At 43.0% G+C, this 15122-nt stretch overlaps 2 protein-coding genes across 3 annotated transcripts; one reads left to right on the top strand and one right to left on the bottom strand.

Moving 5' to 3' along the window:
* Nucleotides 1-251: 251 nt before the first annotated feature.
* On the bottom strand, nucleotides 252-4217 carry LOC100383178 (uncharacterized). 2 transcript variants are annotated; one of them, XR_002267890.3, is made up of 2 exons: nucleotides 2235-4217; nucleotides 252-604 (listed from the first exon to the last, which is right to left on the bottom strand). XR_002267890.3 is itself a non-coding variant. In NM_001175843.1 (1 exon segment), a coding segment is annotated over 1 exon segment (516 nt). In that variant the 5' UTR covers nucleotides 3785-3819; the 3' UTR covers nucleotides 1973-3268.
* Nucleotides 4218-9805: 5588 nt separating this feature from the next.
* LOC118476671 (uncharacterized) lies at nucleotides 9806-10910 on the top strand. The gene is made up of 2 exons (XM_035966231.1): nucleotides 9806-10573; nucleotides 10661-10910. The coding sequence occupies exons 1-2, from the start codon at nucleotides 10255-10257 to the stop codon at nucleotides 10732-10734; spliced, it is 393 nt and encodes a 130-aa protein (XP_035822124.1). The 5' UTR covers nucleotides 9806-10254; the 3' UTR covers nucleotides 10735-10910.
* Nucleotides 10911-15122: the final 4212 nt, after the last annotated feature.

The following is a 15122-nucleotide window of genomic DNA, read 5'->3' as shown; positions in this document are numbered from 1 at the left end:
TTCAAACCCATGTTGTTGTAGGTGATGAAACAACAGACTTCTGCTGTTTTTGCACTAAGGTGGTGCCCAAGGATGTGGTGCCCAAGGACGAACCTCAACAGTAACGTGGTTGCAGAAGGACGTGGTCTTTCCTTTTGAAAAACAATATACTTTTATGTGGGAGGGGTTTTTGCCTCCCATGGTTGTAATAATAATACTTATGCACTCTTATATCCTGGTGATGTAATCATAACACTCTTTCTATATTTTAATGAATGTAAGATAAGTTATTGTAATTTGCTTCCGCTTATTCGTTCCTCCGATGTGTTGTAATATCTGCGTGACGGGTGAAACACTCTTGGGAAAGGTAAAGGATACAGATATCGAACTTGTCAAGTGATTATGTGCATTTACAGGGTTGTCCGAGGTCCGTTGGACAAGGACAACTGTAGGCGGGCCTAATGACTTGGGAGGTTCCGTCACACTTTGTCTTGGCACTCGTTCAGATTATCCATCTTTAGGTTGGTCCGACTGACGACATCGTCTTGCGGAGATGCCCACTCTCTGCATCATCTTGGGAATGACTTGGCTCTGATCTTCCGCATCACGTGATCACTTAACGTACCTAAATGATATGCATAATGCACATGAATGAACATACAGAGGAATAACATACTACAACATAATACTATATGGACGAGGATTAAACACTTAAAGCATGCATTAAAACTCTTATAGGGAAACAATAGATACCTATGACGTTCTAACACAACAATCAGGATCTTCCAGTTTTAATCAGACCTAATTCAAACATCAGAATAATAAACCATACATAATTCCTATACTTTCTTTAGCTAGATCATAACACTGAAAATCTAGCAAAATTTAGACTCATCAATACTAGACATTTAGGACTAAAATATAGATAGATACAATTTATTACTTTCTAAACAACTATCTCTAAGCTACCTCGTATAGCATACCAATTAAACAAAGTAGCACACTAAATATTCTAACAAGTAGAGCATTGAGAAAGAAAAGAAATAACCATATGCAACTACAAGACTTTATTAATCAAGACAAGAACTAACCAAATCTAGTTACCCACACAAAAGAAATTCCAAGCAATCATTTCATATTTGCTGAATTTGGACAGCAGAACAGCAACTATTTGTTTAGCTCATAACTCACAAGATATGCATCCAAAAATAGTAAACTAGGACTTTATGTAAAGCTTATAAAGTCCTCTATAACTTTTGTATTATCATCATAATAAGATTCGACCTTTAGAAAGGTCAAACTGTACTAAACGTAATTTTTATCCAGATTTGGACAGAATTCGACTACTTACTTAAAAAATCCATAACTAGAGTTTCAGGCATCCAAATCAGGTGATCCTAGAAATTTTTAGAAAGCTAATAGAATTGTTTACAATTCATTTATAAACATCACATGTTAATTCAATACATATCAAAGTCAAAAGACATGAGAAAGGCTCTGCTGTCCAAATTTGGACAGATTCAGAGATCCCACTTCAAACAGCTGTAACTTAACTTATAGATCACCAAAAAGGGTGATCCAAAATTTGTTGGAAAGCTTAAGAAAAGTACTACAATTCTTCTATAATTACTAAGGGCTGATTCTCAGTTTAGTTTAGCCAAACAATCCAATTTTCGAAACCTGTACAGAATTTTGGACAGATTCTGAAACTGGACTTAAGAAAATCATATCTTTTAAACTACTAGACCTATGGCCATGATTATTTTACACCAGCAAGATAAAGAAATTATCTACAACTTTTATATATCACACATTCACAGAAAACATGATTTGCTTCACTCAACTATTACCACAATAATGAGGATGCGTGTAGCAAAAATTCAGCTCAAGCACAATCAGATTTTACTTGATTACCTAAACAAGGTTATTAATCTAAATGACCGACGACCCATCTATGACATTTCACTGATGCTGAACATCGACACGACAATTTCTAAAGCAAGTCATCATTGTATCCATATAATTGGCTCACATAATTCTAGTCGAATATGACAACTAGCCGATAGAAACACTAGACCTATCTTACATATCATTAATTCGACAGCTCATCACATATATGCCTACACATACCCTTCATTAAAATTGGCATTTGCAATCTAGACTTCGACCATTAACCACACATAGAATTAAACTAGGGACAATAGCAAGTGCCATGGCGCAGATGATGAAACATAAGCAAACGATAGCGCAGCGACCTGCAATGACGGGGTGACGACGGTTTTGCACCAACACTCCTAGTTTGAGAGCTGCCACGGCGAGGTTGACGACCGATGCTACATCGATGAAGATGCAGGGAGACACGGAACAGAGAGGACGACGTCTGGCATCGGAAATCCGACGGACACCTAGAGAGCGTCGTTCGAGCTTCGCTTACTTCATCAGCTCCGAAACCTGAAACCTTCCTTTCCAACGGCAATTAAAGACGCGATAGCGAGAATGTAGAGCATCCACGACCATGGCGTGACCGACCACCACAGCAAGGTCGAGAATGAGGTAGGTCACCCATTTTGTCGAGCACCAGGGAGGGCAGCGACGGCCAGCATCCATGGGAGAAGACTCGACCACCAAGAATAGGGAGGGGCGGCAGCCAGAGGATCAGGGCCGGTCCTGACATTTTGGGGGCCCTAAGCGAAAATCTACATAGAGGTCCTATACGAAAGTTTGATTCTGCTATTTTTCAACTTTAAATGATATCTGAAAAATAAAAGAAGTTGATGATTTACACATTTTTTTTTAAAATGATATGACTGGAGACTGTTACAATATTTTATGAGTTATAAAATTATACATATTATGTAATATAACTCTATATTTGCTTTGAGAGCGAGTTTTTTACTTTTAATTTGTCAAACTAGCCTAAACCTTAAAATGCACAGTAAACCAAATTTAAATACATTAGAGCAAATTTTCTGGAAACAAATTTCAGCAAACTAAACTTGGATTAAACAACGTAGGTTATCAGGGTGGACCCTCCGGTAGGCTAGAATTGAGCAACGCCACAAGCACATATGTACAACACCTTCCGACCTTCCCGCATCAATTAATATTTAGTATTCGTCATTAGCAAAATGTTGCACGACCTCGAAGAGATAATTGCCAAAAAATCAGAGACATAACAAAAAACGAGAATAGAGATTTACCTGTAACATATATGTATTTGGACATTATCTAGGTATACGGGGTCCTACGGATATTGGGGGCCCTGAGCGGTGGCATACCCTGCACACCCTCAGGGCTGGCCCTGCAGAGGATGAGGGCGAGGGGAGGTCGATGACGGCGAGGTGAACAACGGCCAGCTATAAAAAAATACAAACTGGAGCAGGAAGGGCGTCGTACAAGGGACAGGGCACTGAGGGAGAGCGAGTACCAGGAAGGCCAAGCGGCTGGGCGCCATGGGCGATTGGCAGAGAGAGACTCGGCACCAGGGAGGAACAACGCCATGGGAGGGCTTCGGTAGGGCGCTTGCTGGGAGATGGAGATGCGGCCGAGCCCCTGGGAGGAAGAGGATCCGGGCGTGCACGGGAGCTGGAGAGCAAGCCAGGCGCGCGACGCAGGGAGGAGCAAAGGCTGAGCTCGGCGGCCATGGGAGCTTCGTGGCTGGAAAAAAGCTCGACCAGCCATGGCGAGCAGGGAGAGGATGAAGCCCCGGCCAAGGAGAAGCAGGGGGCGCGCGGAAGAGAGGAAGCTGGGCGCGGCTACCAGGAAGCAGAGGCGCGCGCCGAGGACGAGGTGACGGACGGCGCATGGGGGATGGGAGCTCGAAGCCGAGCTCAACCACACGGGTACGACAGACGGAGGTGGAAGACGAGCTGATATAAATCAGAAACCAGAGCGTGCGTGGGGAAAATCAAGACGGCAAGCGCAACGGGTAAAAATCCCAGGGAGATGGGATCGACAGGCTGGAGCGGTGGAAAGATCCCAGGTGCAGAGCGGCGTGGAGAGGATAAGAGCGCGCGTAAAAACAATCCTTAGCAGCAGCGGCTGGCGAGTCCAAGCACATCGGCGGCCAGATTTTTTTTTTATGCGAGAGAGGATGAGGACGACAGATCGGCTCAATTGCTGAGGTCCCGTTCCTTTACTTTCATTTTGAGAAATTGGAATCTTATGTGACATTCCACCTCTTTCCAAAGTTATCATATAAGCATATCTCAAATTCATTGATTGAGAGATGTAAATTGATTCTATATATTTACATGCTATTTTTCCAATATACAACTTATAGCACACTCTTCTACTTGCTTCGCTATATCATAAATATAGTATATAACTATCTCAAATGATTTAGGATAATATACAAATATATTACATATATAAATATATGAACTTAATTAGTTTGTCTAAATTATAATTATTAAAATGGAATTCAATTCCAATGAAACAAACGGGACCTAAGGGAAAATATCCAGCGACTGTAGGGGATAGGAACAAACGCAGAACAAAAATCAATGCTAGCACATGAGAGAGGAAGATAACGTGAAACAATTCTCGGAGTCTTATGAATCTTTAACCAGTTATTTTTATATCCGAACGTTTGGATCAGGGCGAGATGCAATCAGTCGTGATTAAGACAATTTCGACTTTGATATTTTAATTTACAACTGATTTCATTGAAGTCAAACCGATTAGCAATTATTTGAGTTCGGCTCTAATTATCTTTATCTGCTTTGAACGATTTACCACTAAATACTCATGATTATCCACCTCGCGTAAAATTTCTCTCAGATAACGCGCGATCCTAATTATTTTGCACTGAGTATTTTAGTCGTTGAGTTATAATACATTTATTTGGGAAATGGATCGTAACGGTGGATCGAGCTTCCAAATTCATATTCACGCGAGCGATGTATTTTAAATAATCACCGGACGCACCGATTTTCGGAACAACTATATTCCGAACATCGCGAAAATTTCGGAAGAACCCAGATAAATAAAAATGATGTCGAACTCGCGACAAACGAAACAGATTAAGACAAAGAGACTGTTATTCACCGCTATCACGTGTTAAAGTCCGCACTCGTGTTCGAGCAGACGATAAACACCAGGGGTGTTACAGACGCCAGGACCTCTTCCCTATGCTGCGTGCTGCGCCACCATGGGGCACTACTTGCTAGGCTCCTCTAGCTCTGTCTCGGTCCCAACTCTCCTCACCCACGCCATTAGTCTTTGCCATGTCGTGTCTTCTCTCCATTCTTGGAGCTCCTTCATGATGTTGGCTTCGATGCCCTGCAGTCCCAGCACGCTTTCAGCCAGTCTGTGGTCGCCAGCCTCACCGTATGCGCCCTCCATCGTGCCCTGGAAGTTGATCCAGTTTCAATCATTAGCCATCGATCCTCCTCGTGCCATTGTTCTCCGCCTCGCTTCGTCTCGATCGACAAGAGACGCCAAGGACACTGGCCTTCCGTAGAAGAAGTTGGTGTGTCTGTGCTCCTCGTTACTGCCCCCTGATCATCGACGTCACAGGCTGTGGACGCCCTAATGTGGCTAGGAATCCTATGTGCGCTCCTCCACATCCTGCCTCACTTGATTTTGATTCCTTGCCGTCTCCGGCCTTCGCCTTGCGCCATTGTCCACGGCCAAAGGTGATCCCCTGCTACTGCTCCTCCATTACATGCTGTTGCTCCTCCACGACAGCCTCGAGGTGGCGCTCTCTTCATCCACATCCTACTCATGCCACCTTCTAGGCCATTCGTCTCGTCATCACCTCGAGTCGTTGTCGTTCGCCTTTGTTCCGTATGCAGCAGCGTCGTCGTTTCCCTCCATGGTTCTCATTGTTGGCCTCCGCCTCGCCATCATCATTTTCATCCTCATCTCGGCAGTAGCTGCTTTCGAGACCCTGTCAGCCCCTATACGCAGTCCTTGTTATGCGCTCACCATTGATAAGGTCTTGTTATTCATGCTCTACTCATTTTCTTACCCAAACTTAGTGTCTTGTGTTTAATTTTATGTGTACATGTGATTTTGCAAGGAGAGAAATCCAATGACTGTGCAGAGTAGATAGCTCTAGCGCGGCGCTTGTCAACTGCTCGATGAAAAGAATGAACAAGAATCATCGCCGTTTGCGCGGAGTTCTAGTCAAGTTGGTAATCTTTTTCTAATTTACTATTTTTTCTAATTGATTTGATCGACGGATTGAATAGATGTATTGGTCGCAATAATTATCTAGGTTGTAGCATGTGCATTGTGGTGTATTAGATGTTTGAGGATTTGCCTCCTCGCTTGTGGCGATGTAATTGTGTTCACGATTGTGATATAAACGTAGCTTATATATATGGTAAAGCTTAGGTATAAAAGCAGGTTATGCAAAAAGTGTTTTAGTGGATATATAATGTAATACCCAATTTGTAAATAATAAGAAAATAGTGATCTCAATGCATGCCTTGCTCTCTACTCATTAGAACATGGGAATAACCATATGTAAAGTGAACAATTAACTAGTGACACCTAAAATAAACCATGCATCATGCTGGAATTTCATTGTCTGTGCATCAAACTCAAACTTATGGTTTATACAAATCTAACTCAGAATTCAAATTTTAAGCTCTGAAAAAGGATAGGAGTAAAAGAGTGGGAAATAATGATAAAAATAATAAACAAGTAATGTTATTGCAAGCAGTAGAAATATTATTTACATTGGAATTTTGTTTGACATTGAGAATCTGAAATTCAAAACAGAAATTTGAGTTTGGCTTGAATGGTTGAAATTTAGAAAGAAAGGTAAGACAAAAATAATAAAAGAAAAGAAAACAAAAATACAAACTTGCGGTGGGCTGAATTGTCCCTGGCCGGCCCATTTGTGCGGTTCCTAGCGTGGCTAGAACGTGTGAAGGTGCGTGTGCGGTGTATGGCATGTGGGCCCGGACGCCAGCCTCCAACTGCTCCTGCTTGGTCCGATGACTAGTGGTCCCGTGTAGACAGACCCTCGCCCCACAGACCCATCGCGCTGACCTGCGGATCCATCGTGTCAGCAAACATCTCCCTCGCGTAACGACCGCACGCTTTGCACGGACGCCGAGACCAGCTGGATGCGTTAGGGATGCGGCAGGCAGTTGGGGTGTGGCGCCGGGTACAAAAGCGCCGTGTACGCCGCCCCTTTAGGCCTTGTTCGGTTAATCCCGTTACCCATGGATTGGATGGGATTGGAAAAAATTAAGAAGAAGATTGACTTGCTTGGGATTTAAACTCATCCAATCCCACTCAATCCACATGGATTGGAAGCTAACCGAACAAGCCCTTAGTGATTGGAGCATGTCCATCAACCACTGGTGCTCGTCTACGCTGCGACTTCGAAGGGTGGATTGGAGCGCCGCCGTGAATTCACTCCTCGCCTGCGCCTCGACGGGTCGGCATCAACCTTAGTGAGTGTCTCATCTCGTTGCTATGGGTTAGGGCTACCATTACCGATGGTGGTTTGAGGTGATTCGCGCCAGGATTGGGGTGCGCGACCACGGGCTGCGCGTGGTCGGCGCCATGGCGGACTGTCGGAACGAAGAAGACGACGCGTAGGCCGTTGATCGGGAGACCGACGGCTGGGATTCATCTGGTGCATCCGCTCAATGGGGAATTCAATCCGGACCGTTGATTAGACTTCCTGGGCGTAGGATTCAAGCTTGGGTTGGTGGGCTCATGGCCGTAGATGGGCGATCGGGTAGCCACTATTTGGTACCGATTCGGGCAGCCCCAAACCTAATCCGTGCCGTCCATGCTTGATCGTGCGGCCGATATCTTAGGATACCCCATTCGGCCATGGAGTCTTTCTAAAGAGTCCCTGGAAATCTGCGAAATGAACCCGTCGTCCAGTGCGGATGCATTCTGAGTCTTAGTTACATTTGTGCTAAGGCCCTTGCACTTCTAGGGAATTGACGCGCAAACCAGGAAATAGAGAAAACAGAGAAATAATTATAGAAATTGGTTTTTAATACAAAAATAATTCCAGAAACTTGGATAAATCATATTAAATTCATTTTAGCTCCAAATTGATTCATTCCAGAGACATTAATTTTGTTTTAATATTGTCTACCACTTTGTACCTCTGTTTAACCATGAAACTTGAATTAAAATAGTTCATTTGAATTAATATATTCTAAGTGCTAAATAACTTCAAAAATTCATAACTAAATAACCGTAACTCCGAATTTAGTTATTCATGTTCCTACGATCTCGTTACGCAGCGTAGAATATTATCGTGCATTTTGTTCTTTGTTTGGTGTGATGTTAATTTTTGCTATACCATGTTTGTTTGTATTGATGCGAGTAGACGAGCCAGCCACTGAGGATCCAGGGGTTCAGCAGGTGGAGACTGCTGAGCAGGAGCTCGTTGAAGGCAAGTTGTGCCCTTGATCACTTTTTTTACCCAGTCATGTCCTTATTAATCATAATGATCTGCATATGTTAATTTTGATGGGACCCTTTAGGTTACCCTAGATTGTTTACCTTTATACCTTGATCACCATTGAACTTTTTGGGTAGTACTTGCTATTGCTTTATGTGGTTTGGGTATGGAGATTCACATTATTCATGATCATACTTTTATTATTAGTTTATTATTTACTGTTCATGATAAGATCATTATGTTAATTGGAACATGGAGCGACCACCCGGGAAAACAGTGCTACCACAAGGATGGTATGGGACGCCCTTGGCTAACTAACTAGGAAAGCTAGTGGAGGACTACCTTACCGAAAGGGGCAGGGGCAGTAGAGGAGTGGTCAGTGTAGGGAGGTCCTTGGGTTGATTTTGCTGCGATGGCGGTCAGGCGAGGGATCCCTGCATTAGAGCTTCCTAGAAACTGTAGCGGGTTTTCTGAAGCTAGTGGAACTTTGTAAAGGCCTCGTAGTGTTACCCTGCCTCGCTTCCTTGGTAGAGGTGTATGAGATTCATGACCCCTTGGCAGATGGGTAACATGACTTGTGGGTAAAGATGTGCAACCTCTGCAGAGTGTAAAACTGGTATACTAGCCGTGCTCACGGTCATGAGCAACTCGGATGTAACACCCCAGGTGTCAGTTTCGTGTTATGTCGGGAGATTTATCCTAATCTCGGATGTTCAGTGAAAATTTCTATTTCTCGATCGTGTCTATCTCTATTTATCGGGCTTTCTCATGGAAGTTCACCGAATTCGGAGTTATTCGATCGCGAGAAACAACCAAATTTGGAGCCTATTAAAACTTTTATTTCTTGGCACAAATACGAACTCGCTGATCAATCTCGAATTATAAAATCTCGTCGAAAGCGCATTTAATCAAACGCCCGACAGTTGCTAGTCGAGCTATGTCCGACTCTGATTTCTCGATGTTCGATCTATGTCCAAAAATTAATCCGACTTCGTACTCTCAAACGGAATGCTCAATATGTCGTCATCAAATCAATTTTATCCGACTCGGCTAAATATCTCATGTCCGAACCGAACTCAAAACCCCGTATCGACAGCGATTTTAAATTACCATGATTCGCCTTCTCCGACTAAAAATCCAAAGCCGATCAAATCTCAGGATGATTTATTTTCGAATCACGCGTAGGGAATTATTTCCGAGCGAATTCAAATCAAACTCTCGGTCGAATTAATCGCTCAATCGTCCGTTCGCCGAAACTTTATTCGCTCTGTTCTCTGTAGAAACGAATTCCGCGGGAGCATTTTTATTCGGAAAAATAATTTAGCGCGACCCAAGTACGCGTTTTGGGCCAGCCCAACCTAGCCCATTAGGCCCACTAAGAAACCCTAACCCTAGCCCATGTATATAAATAGAAGTGCCCTTCACTTGCATTTGGCATTTTTGCACTCCCACCCCTCCATTTTTCCCAGCCGCCACTTCCTTTTCCCTGCCTTCTTCTCCCTCACACAGCAGCCAGCGCTGAAGCTCCATGGCCGCCGAGCCCCTTCCCATGGCGCCCCCTTCTCTCCCCTTGGCGCCCCCCTTCAGGCACGGCAGCAGGAAGCCCTCCTCCCCACGTGCAGCACCTCTGCTCCCCTTTCCATGGCGCCCAGCAGGGAGCACAACCAGCGTTGTTTTCCTTCCACGGCGCGAGCCTCCACCCCCCTGCAGTGGACGCTGCGCGAGATCCTCCCATGGCGCTCCTCTGTTGAAGCCCCTTGCCGACGCCCTGCCCTCCTCCCTCTCCACGGCCTTCTTCCCCATGGCGCCGGGATCCTTCCTTCCGACGGGCGTGCTCCTCATGAGCGCTCTGCGCGACCTCTGCCGAACCTGCTATTTCCCTGCGCATGGCCGCGACACATGGCCCTGCTCCTCCTATCTTTCCCACCAAAACAGCAAGCCCCCACCGCGTCCAGGTGTTCTCGCTACTCAGCTTTGGCCGCGCGAGCTCGCTGCGGGACGCCCTAGCCACTGCTCGCCTCAACCACATCTCCATGGCCGAGCTCACCCCTTCGCTGCTGCAGCCCCTCCCCTTGCTCCTTTTCACCGTGCGCAGGGTGTTTGACTTAATGCCTGCGAAGGAGATGTGTTGTTGCAGCCCCGTCGACGCTCGCCGGGTGTTTGCTGTTTTTGGCGCAGACCCGCTCGCGACGTCGTCGACCCTCGGTGAGACATCCCGCTACCCTTGCTGTTTTTTTGTGTGTCCATAGTGTCGACGATATGCCAAGTCCCTAAACTCGTGTATTATCGCAGCCACCGTCAAAGTCGCGCTTCGTGCCTTGCAGTTCGACGAAATGTCGAGCCATGTGGACAGTCCATGCGGCTAAATCCCGACTCGTTCAGGTTGAATCCATGTGATTGACTTACTTGCACATTTGTCATTGTCATATATATATATATATACATGTAGGTGAATGTGTTGTATGCGAATTAAAACTCATGGAGGAGAAAGTGGTACACGTAGATGTGTTTGCGATTGGAATGCCAATAAGTGTATATGTGGCTGCGGTAGTTCTTTTGTACGTCGTAGGGATTGGTCGTGGATGTATTAATTGTTTGCTAAAGCACTTTGTCATAAAGTAGTGTGTTAGTTGTGGTAAATTAAATAAAGTGTAAAACATACTTAGTAATTTCCATAGTCAGCTAATGAGTTAGTCTATGTTAAATATATTTTATGTATTCATTGTGGTGTAGGATAGAGTGGGTCGAAGATATAAATTATGAGACATGTGATTTGTGTTTAAAGACGAGGTGTGCGAATAATCGGTTAATGTTCCACTTGTCTAGTCGATAAATGTGGTCATAAATAATTGTGCTCGACATAAATGTTTGGTCGTTGTATCACTTCCTCTATGTTTATAAGTCAAGTCAAAATGCGGGATACTAGTGGTACGCTAGACGAGTGGTGTCCAAATAAATTAACCGGTCGATGTGGTAGTTGTCGTGCGTGATTTATTGTTAGTGAGTAGTTTGAATTACGAGCTATATGAGGATTATGTTAAAAACTAGTAGGCGGTGTGTAACTGCGTTCGTATGGTGAATAATAGGTCGGTAGGTATTGTTGGTGTCAGTAGCAAATGTAGTCTTATGGAGTTTTACGCCATGTGTAAATGCCTCCACGATAGACCCCAAAAATGTGCTATTTAGGTGACTTGTGTGTGAACTAATTCAAGTTGAGCAATGGTTGAGAACCATTGATCAATCGGCTCCAACCCATGTTCTTGAGTTACGATGTCTAAAATGGTTCGCTAGGTCTTCTACCGTGATTAGTCAACTCATGTTAAATAGGAGTCGATTTCGTTAATTGTTTGTTATATATGTGTTGTCTCGGATTGCGATAATAAGAGGCAAGCCGACGTGTAGGATGTATAGCGGCCTATGTTGTTGCGCTAGTTAGCCGAATTAATAGATGACTTGGTTAAGCTCGTAGTCATGATGATTTGCTTATTGTAGTCTAAATGCATATGTTTATGGTCGCAGATGAAAAGTAGTAGTGCTCATGTGATGTCTAATTTAAAACGCAAATTGTTGAGTGATTGTCGTGAAGAATGCGTTGTTAATTGGTTGTAGTAATTTTAGTGCACTAATGATTTGAATAAAATTTGCAAGTCGAATTGTTGGTTCTAATTAGATTGTCTTAACTCGAACAAATAGTAAAGCGTTAGAGTAATTCAAGTCTCTCGAACGCGGCGATTCTTGAATTATATGTGAGCTGAAATTTATTGATTGCTGTTTTGGACTGCACGCACTGTTTTAGTTGTGCTGTATGTTTGATGAACCAAATTGTGTTTTCTGTAGATATGTGCTATAGGAAAGTGGTATATAACTTTATTATCTTGCTGGTGTTAAAATTTGACAGCCATAAGTCTGACAGTTTAGGAGTTATGCTGTTCACAAATTCAGTAACTGAATCTGTCCAAATTCTGTACAGATTTGAGAAACTGCATTGTTTGCTCAATTTAAGGTTGCAATCTGTTCATGGTCGTTATAAAAAAGTTGTAGATGCTTTTCTGATCTTGCCTGTGTTAAAATTTCATAACCACAGGCCTGATAGTTTGAGAGTTATGAATTTTACAAACTGCTTGCTGTGTTCTGTCCTCTGTCAGAACAGATTTCGAAAACTGTAATGTTTGATTTGATTAAACCTAGAATCACTCCTTGGTGATTATAAAAGTTATGTAGTGCTTTTGCCAAGCTTTCCAAAAAGTCTTGGATCACTATTTTTGGTGGCCTGAAGATTAAGTTATGGATGTTTAAAGTGTAAAGACTGAATCTATCTAGTTCTGGACAACACAACCATCATAGTGTATTTTACCCTTGATACATGTTAAACCAGCCAGTGATGTTTATAAATAATTTGTAGAACATTTAATTAGATTTCCAGAAAGTCTAAGATCACTTTGTTTGGATGTCTGAATCTTCAGTTATGAATTTTTAAAGTCACAAGTCTGAATCTGTCCAAATCTGGACAGCGCTGTTGTGTTAACACCTTTTGACCTTGCTAAGTGTTTAATCATGCTGTGATGACAATACCAAAGTTGTAAAGCACTTTTCAAGCTTTCTAGAAAGTCCTAGTTTACTATTTTTGGTTAAATATCTTGTGAGTTATGACTGAAACAAGTGACTGCTGTATGGCTGTCCAAAAATTCTGCTAGTGCGCTTTTGATTGTTTAGTTCATGCTTCTCGCTAAAAATGTTTGGTTTGCTCTTAAGTAATGCAGACTTGCCATGGTTAAGCTAGAGATGACATGTGTGTTATAAATGAATGCGACACAAATAGGATCAATCACAGAGAAGACACGGATTTAACGTGGAAAACCCCTCTAAAGCGAAGGGGAAAAAACCACGGGCGCCGGCCAGCAACTTCTCACTATTTTCGGGTGGTTACAGATCGCAGGAGATTTACAATTGAGATGGTTATCTCCTGCGGCTTACAAAGATATTTATAGAGGTGAAACCCTAAAACGATCCGTACCGCGGGGGTCTCCGCCCCCCGCACCCCCCAGGCGTCCCTAGGCCGCTTCGCTCGCCAACTTGGCCGCCTTCTTCAAAATTTGGATCACAAACTCAACAAACTCCACATTGAGACAAAATCCTTGTAGCATCATAATAGCAACCTCCACCTTAAACAAATGCATCATCATCTTGCCGCCGCCAACAGCCACTAAGGGCTAATTTATAATACCCACTAAATTTGAGCATAGCTCAAACTTAGCAACAGAAACATGCTTCGTCATCATATCAGCTGGATTATTATCAGTACTGATCTTGCATACCTTCACCAATCCTTTTTCAATGATATCACGAATGAAGTGATAATGAATATCAATATGTTTGGATTTCTCAGTAATCATCTGATCTTTGGTGAGATGAATGGCACTCTGGCTATCACAATAGATGGTAATGCAAGACTTAATTCCACATAGCTCTGAATATATACCTTTCAACCATAAGGCTTCCTTAGTAACTTCTGCAATTGCCATATACTCAGCTTCTGTGGTAGACAAAGCAACAGTATCCTGTAAACGAGCTTTCCAACTCACAGCACAATCTCCAATAGTAAAGACATAACCTGAAAGAGATCTCCTCCTGTCTAAATCACCACCATAATCTGAATCAACATAGCCAATCAGACCATCTCCAGATTTACCAAAACATAAACAAGCACTAGAAGAACCACGTAGATATCTGAAAATCCACTGAACAACTTTCCAATGCTCTTTACCAGGATTAGACATGTATCTAGCAACAACGCTCATAGCATGAGACAAATCAGGATGAGAACAAACCATAGCATACATGAGTGACCCAACAACACTAGAGTATGGAACTTTTGACATATATTCAAGCTCAGCATCAGTTTCAGCACACTGTTTAGTAGACAGTTTAAAATGAGGAGCCAACGGAGTACTCACAGGTTTAGTATTTTGCATGTTGAAACGACGAAGGACCTTCTCAATATAATTCTTCTGGCTCAAGTACAGCAGTCCAGACTTCCTATCCCTGACTATCTCTATGCCAAGGATTTTCTTTGCAGCACCCAGATCCTTCATATCAAATTCGCTACTAAGTTGTGCCTTTAAAGCAGTGATTTCCTTCATGCTCTTGACAGCAATCAACATATCATCAACATATAGCAGCAAATATGTAGGTGGTCCATTAACAAATTTTAGATAAACACAACTATCATATTGAGACCTCTGAAAGCCCTTAGAAAGCATAAATGAATCAAACCTCTTATACCACTGTCTGGGAGATTGTTTCAAACCATATAAGGACTTCTTCAACCTGCACACATAGTCTTCTTTTCCAGGAATAATGAACCCCTCTGGCTGAAACTGATGCTGCGCTCCGGCCCAAGCCTCCCGGCGATGGGCCTCCGCTTCGCTCGCCAACTTGGCCGCCTTCTTCAGAATTTGGATCACAAACTCAACAATGTGTGTCTTGTTTTATATATTCCTTTCTCTAGTGATTGCGATATAGGAGTTCCAAAGATATTGACACTTATGTCCTCTATTGAATTTGTGTTATCGGTGATGCTTGTGTGCGATCAATAGGAGAACTAATGAAAAGCTGTATCCAAACAAACAAAATGCGCGTACTTGTGATGTCGTAGTTGTGTTGCGTAAATAAATAAAATGTTGTCGTCTTTTTAATGGTGTTAAGGTTGAACGTCGATAATGTGTAGATAACTAAAGCGAACGTGTGGTTGTTA

This window comes from Zea mays, chromosome 3 (assembly GCF_902167145.1).
Source record: "Zea mays cultivar B73 chromosome 3, Zm-B73-REFERENCE-NAM-5.0, whole genome shotgun sequence".
Lineage (NCBI taxonomy): Eukaryota > Viridiplantae > Streptophyta > Magnoliopsida > Poales > Poaceae > Zea > Zea mays.
The sequence above is the reverse complement of the archived record's forward strand: the minus strand, read 5'-3'. Positions and strand labels throughout refer to the sequence as shown.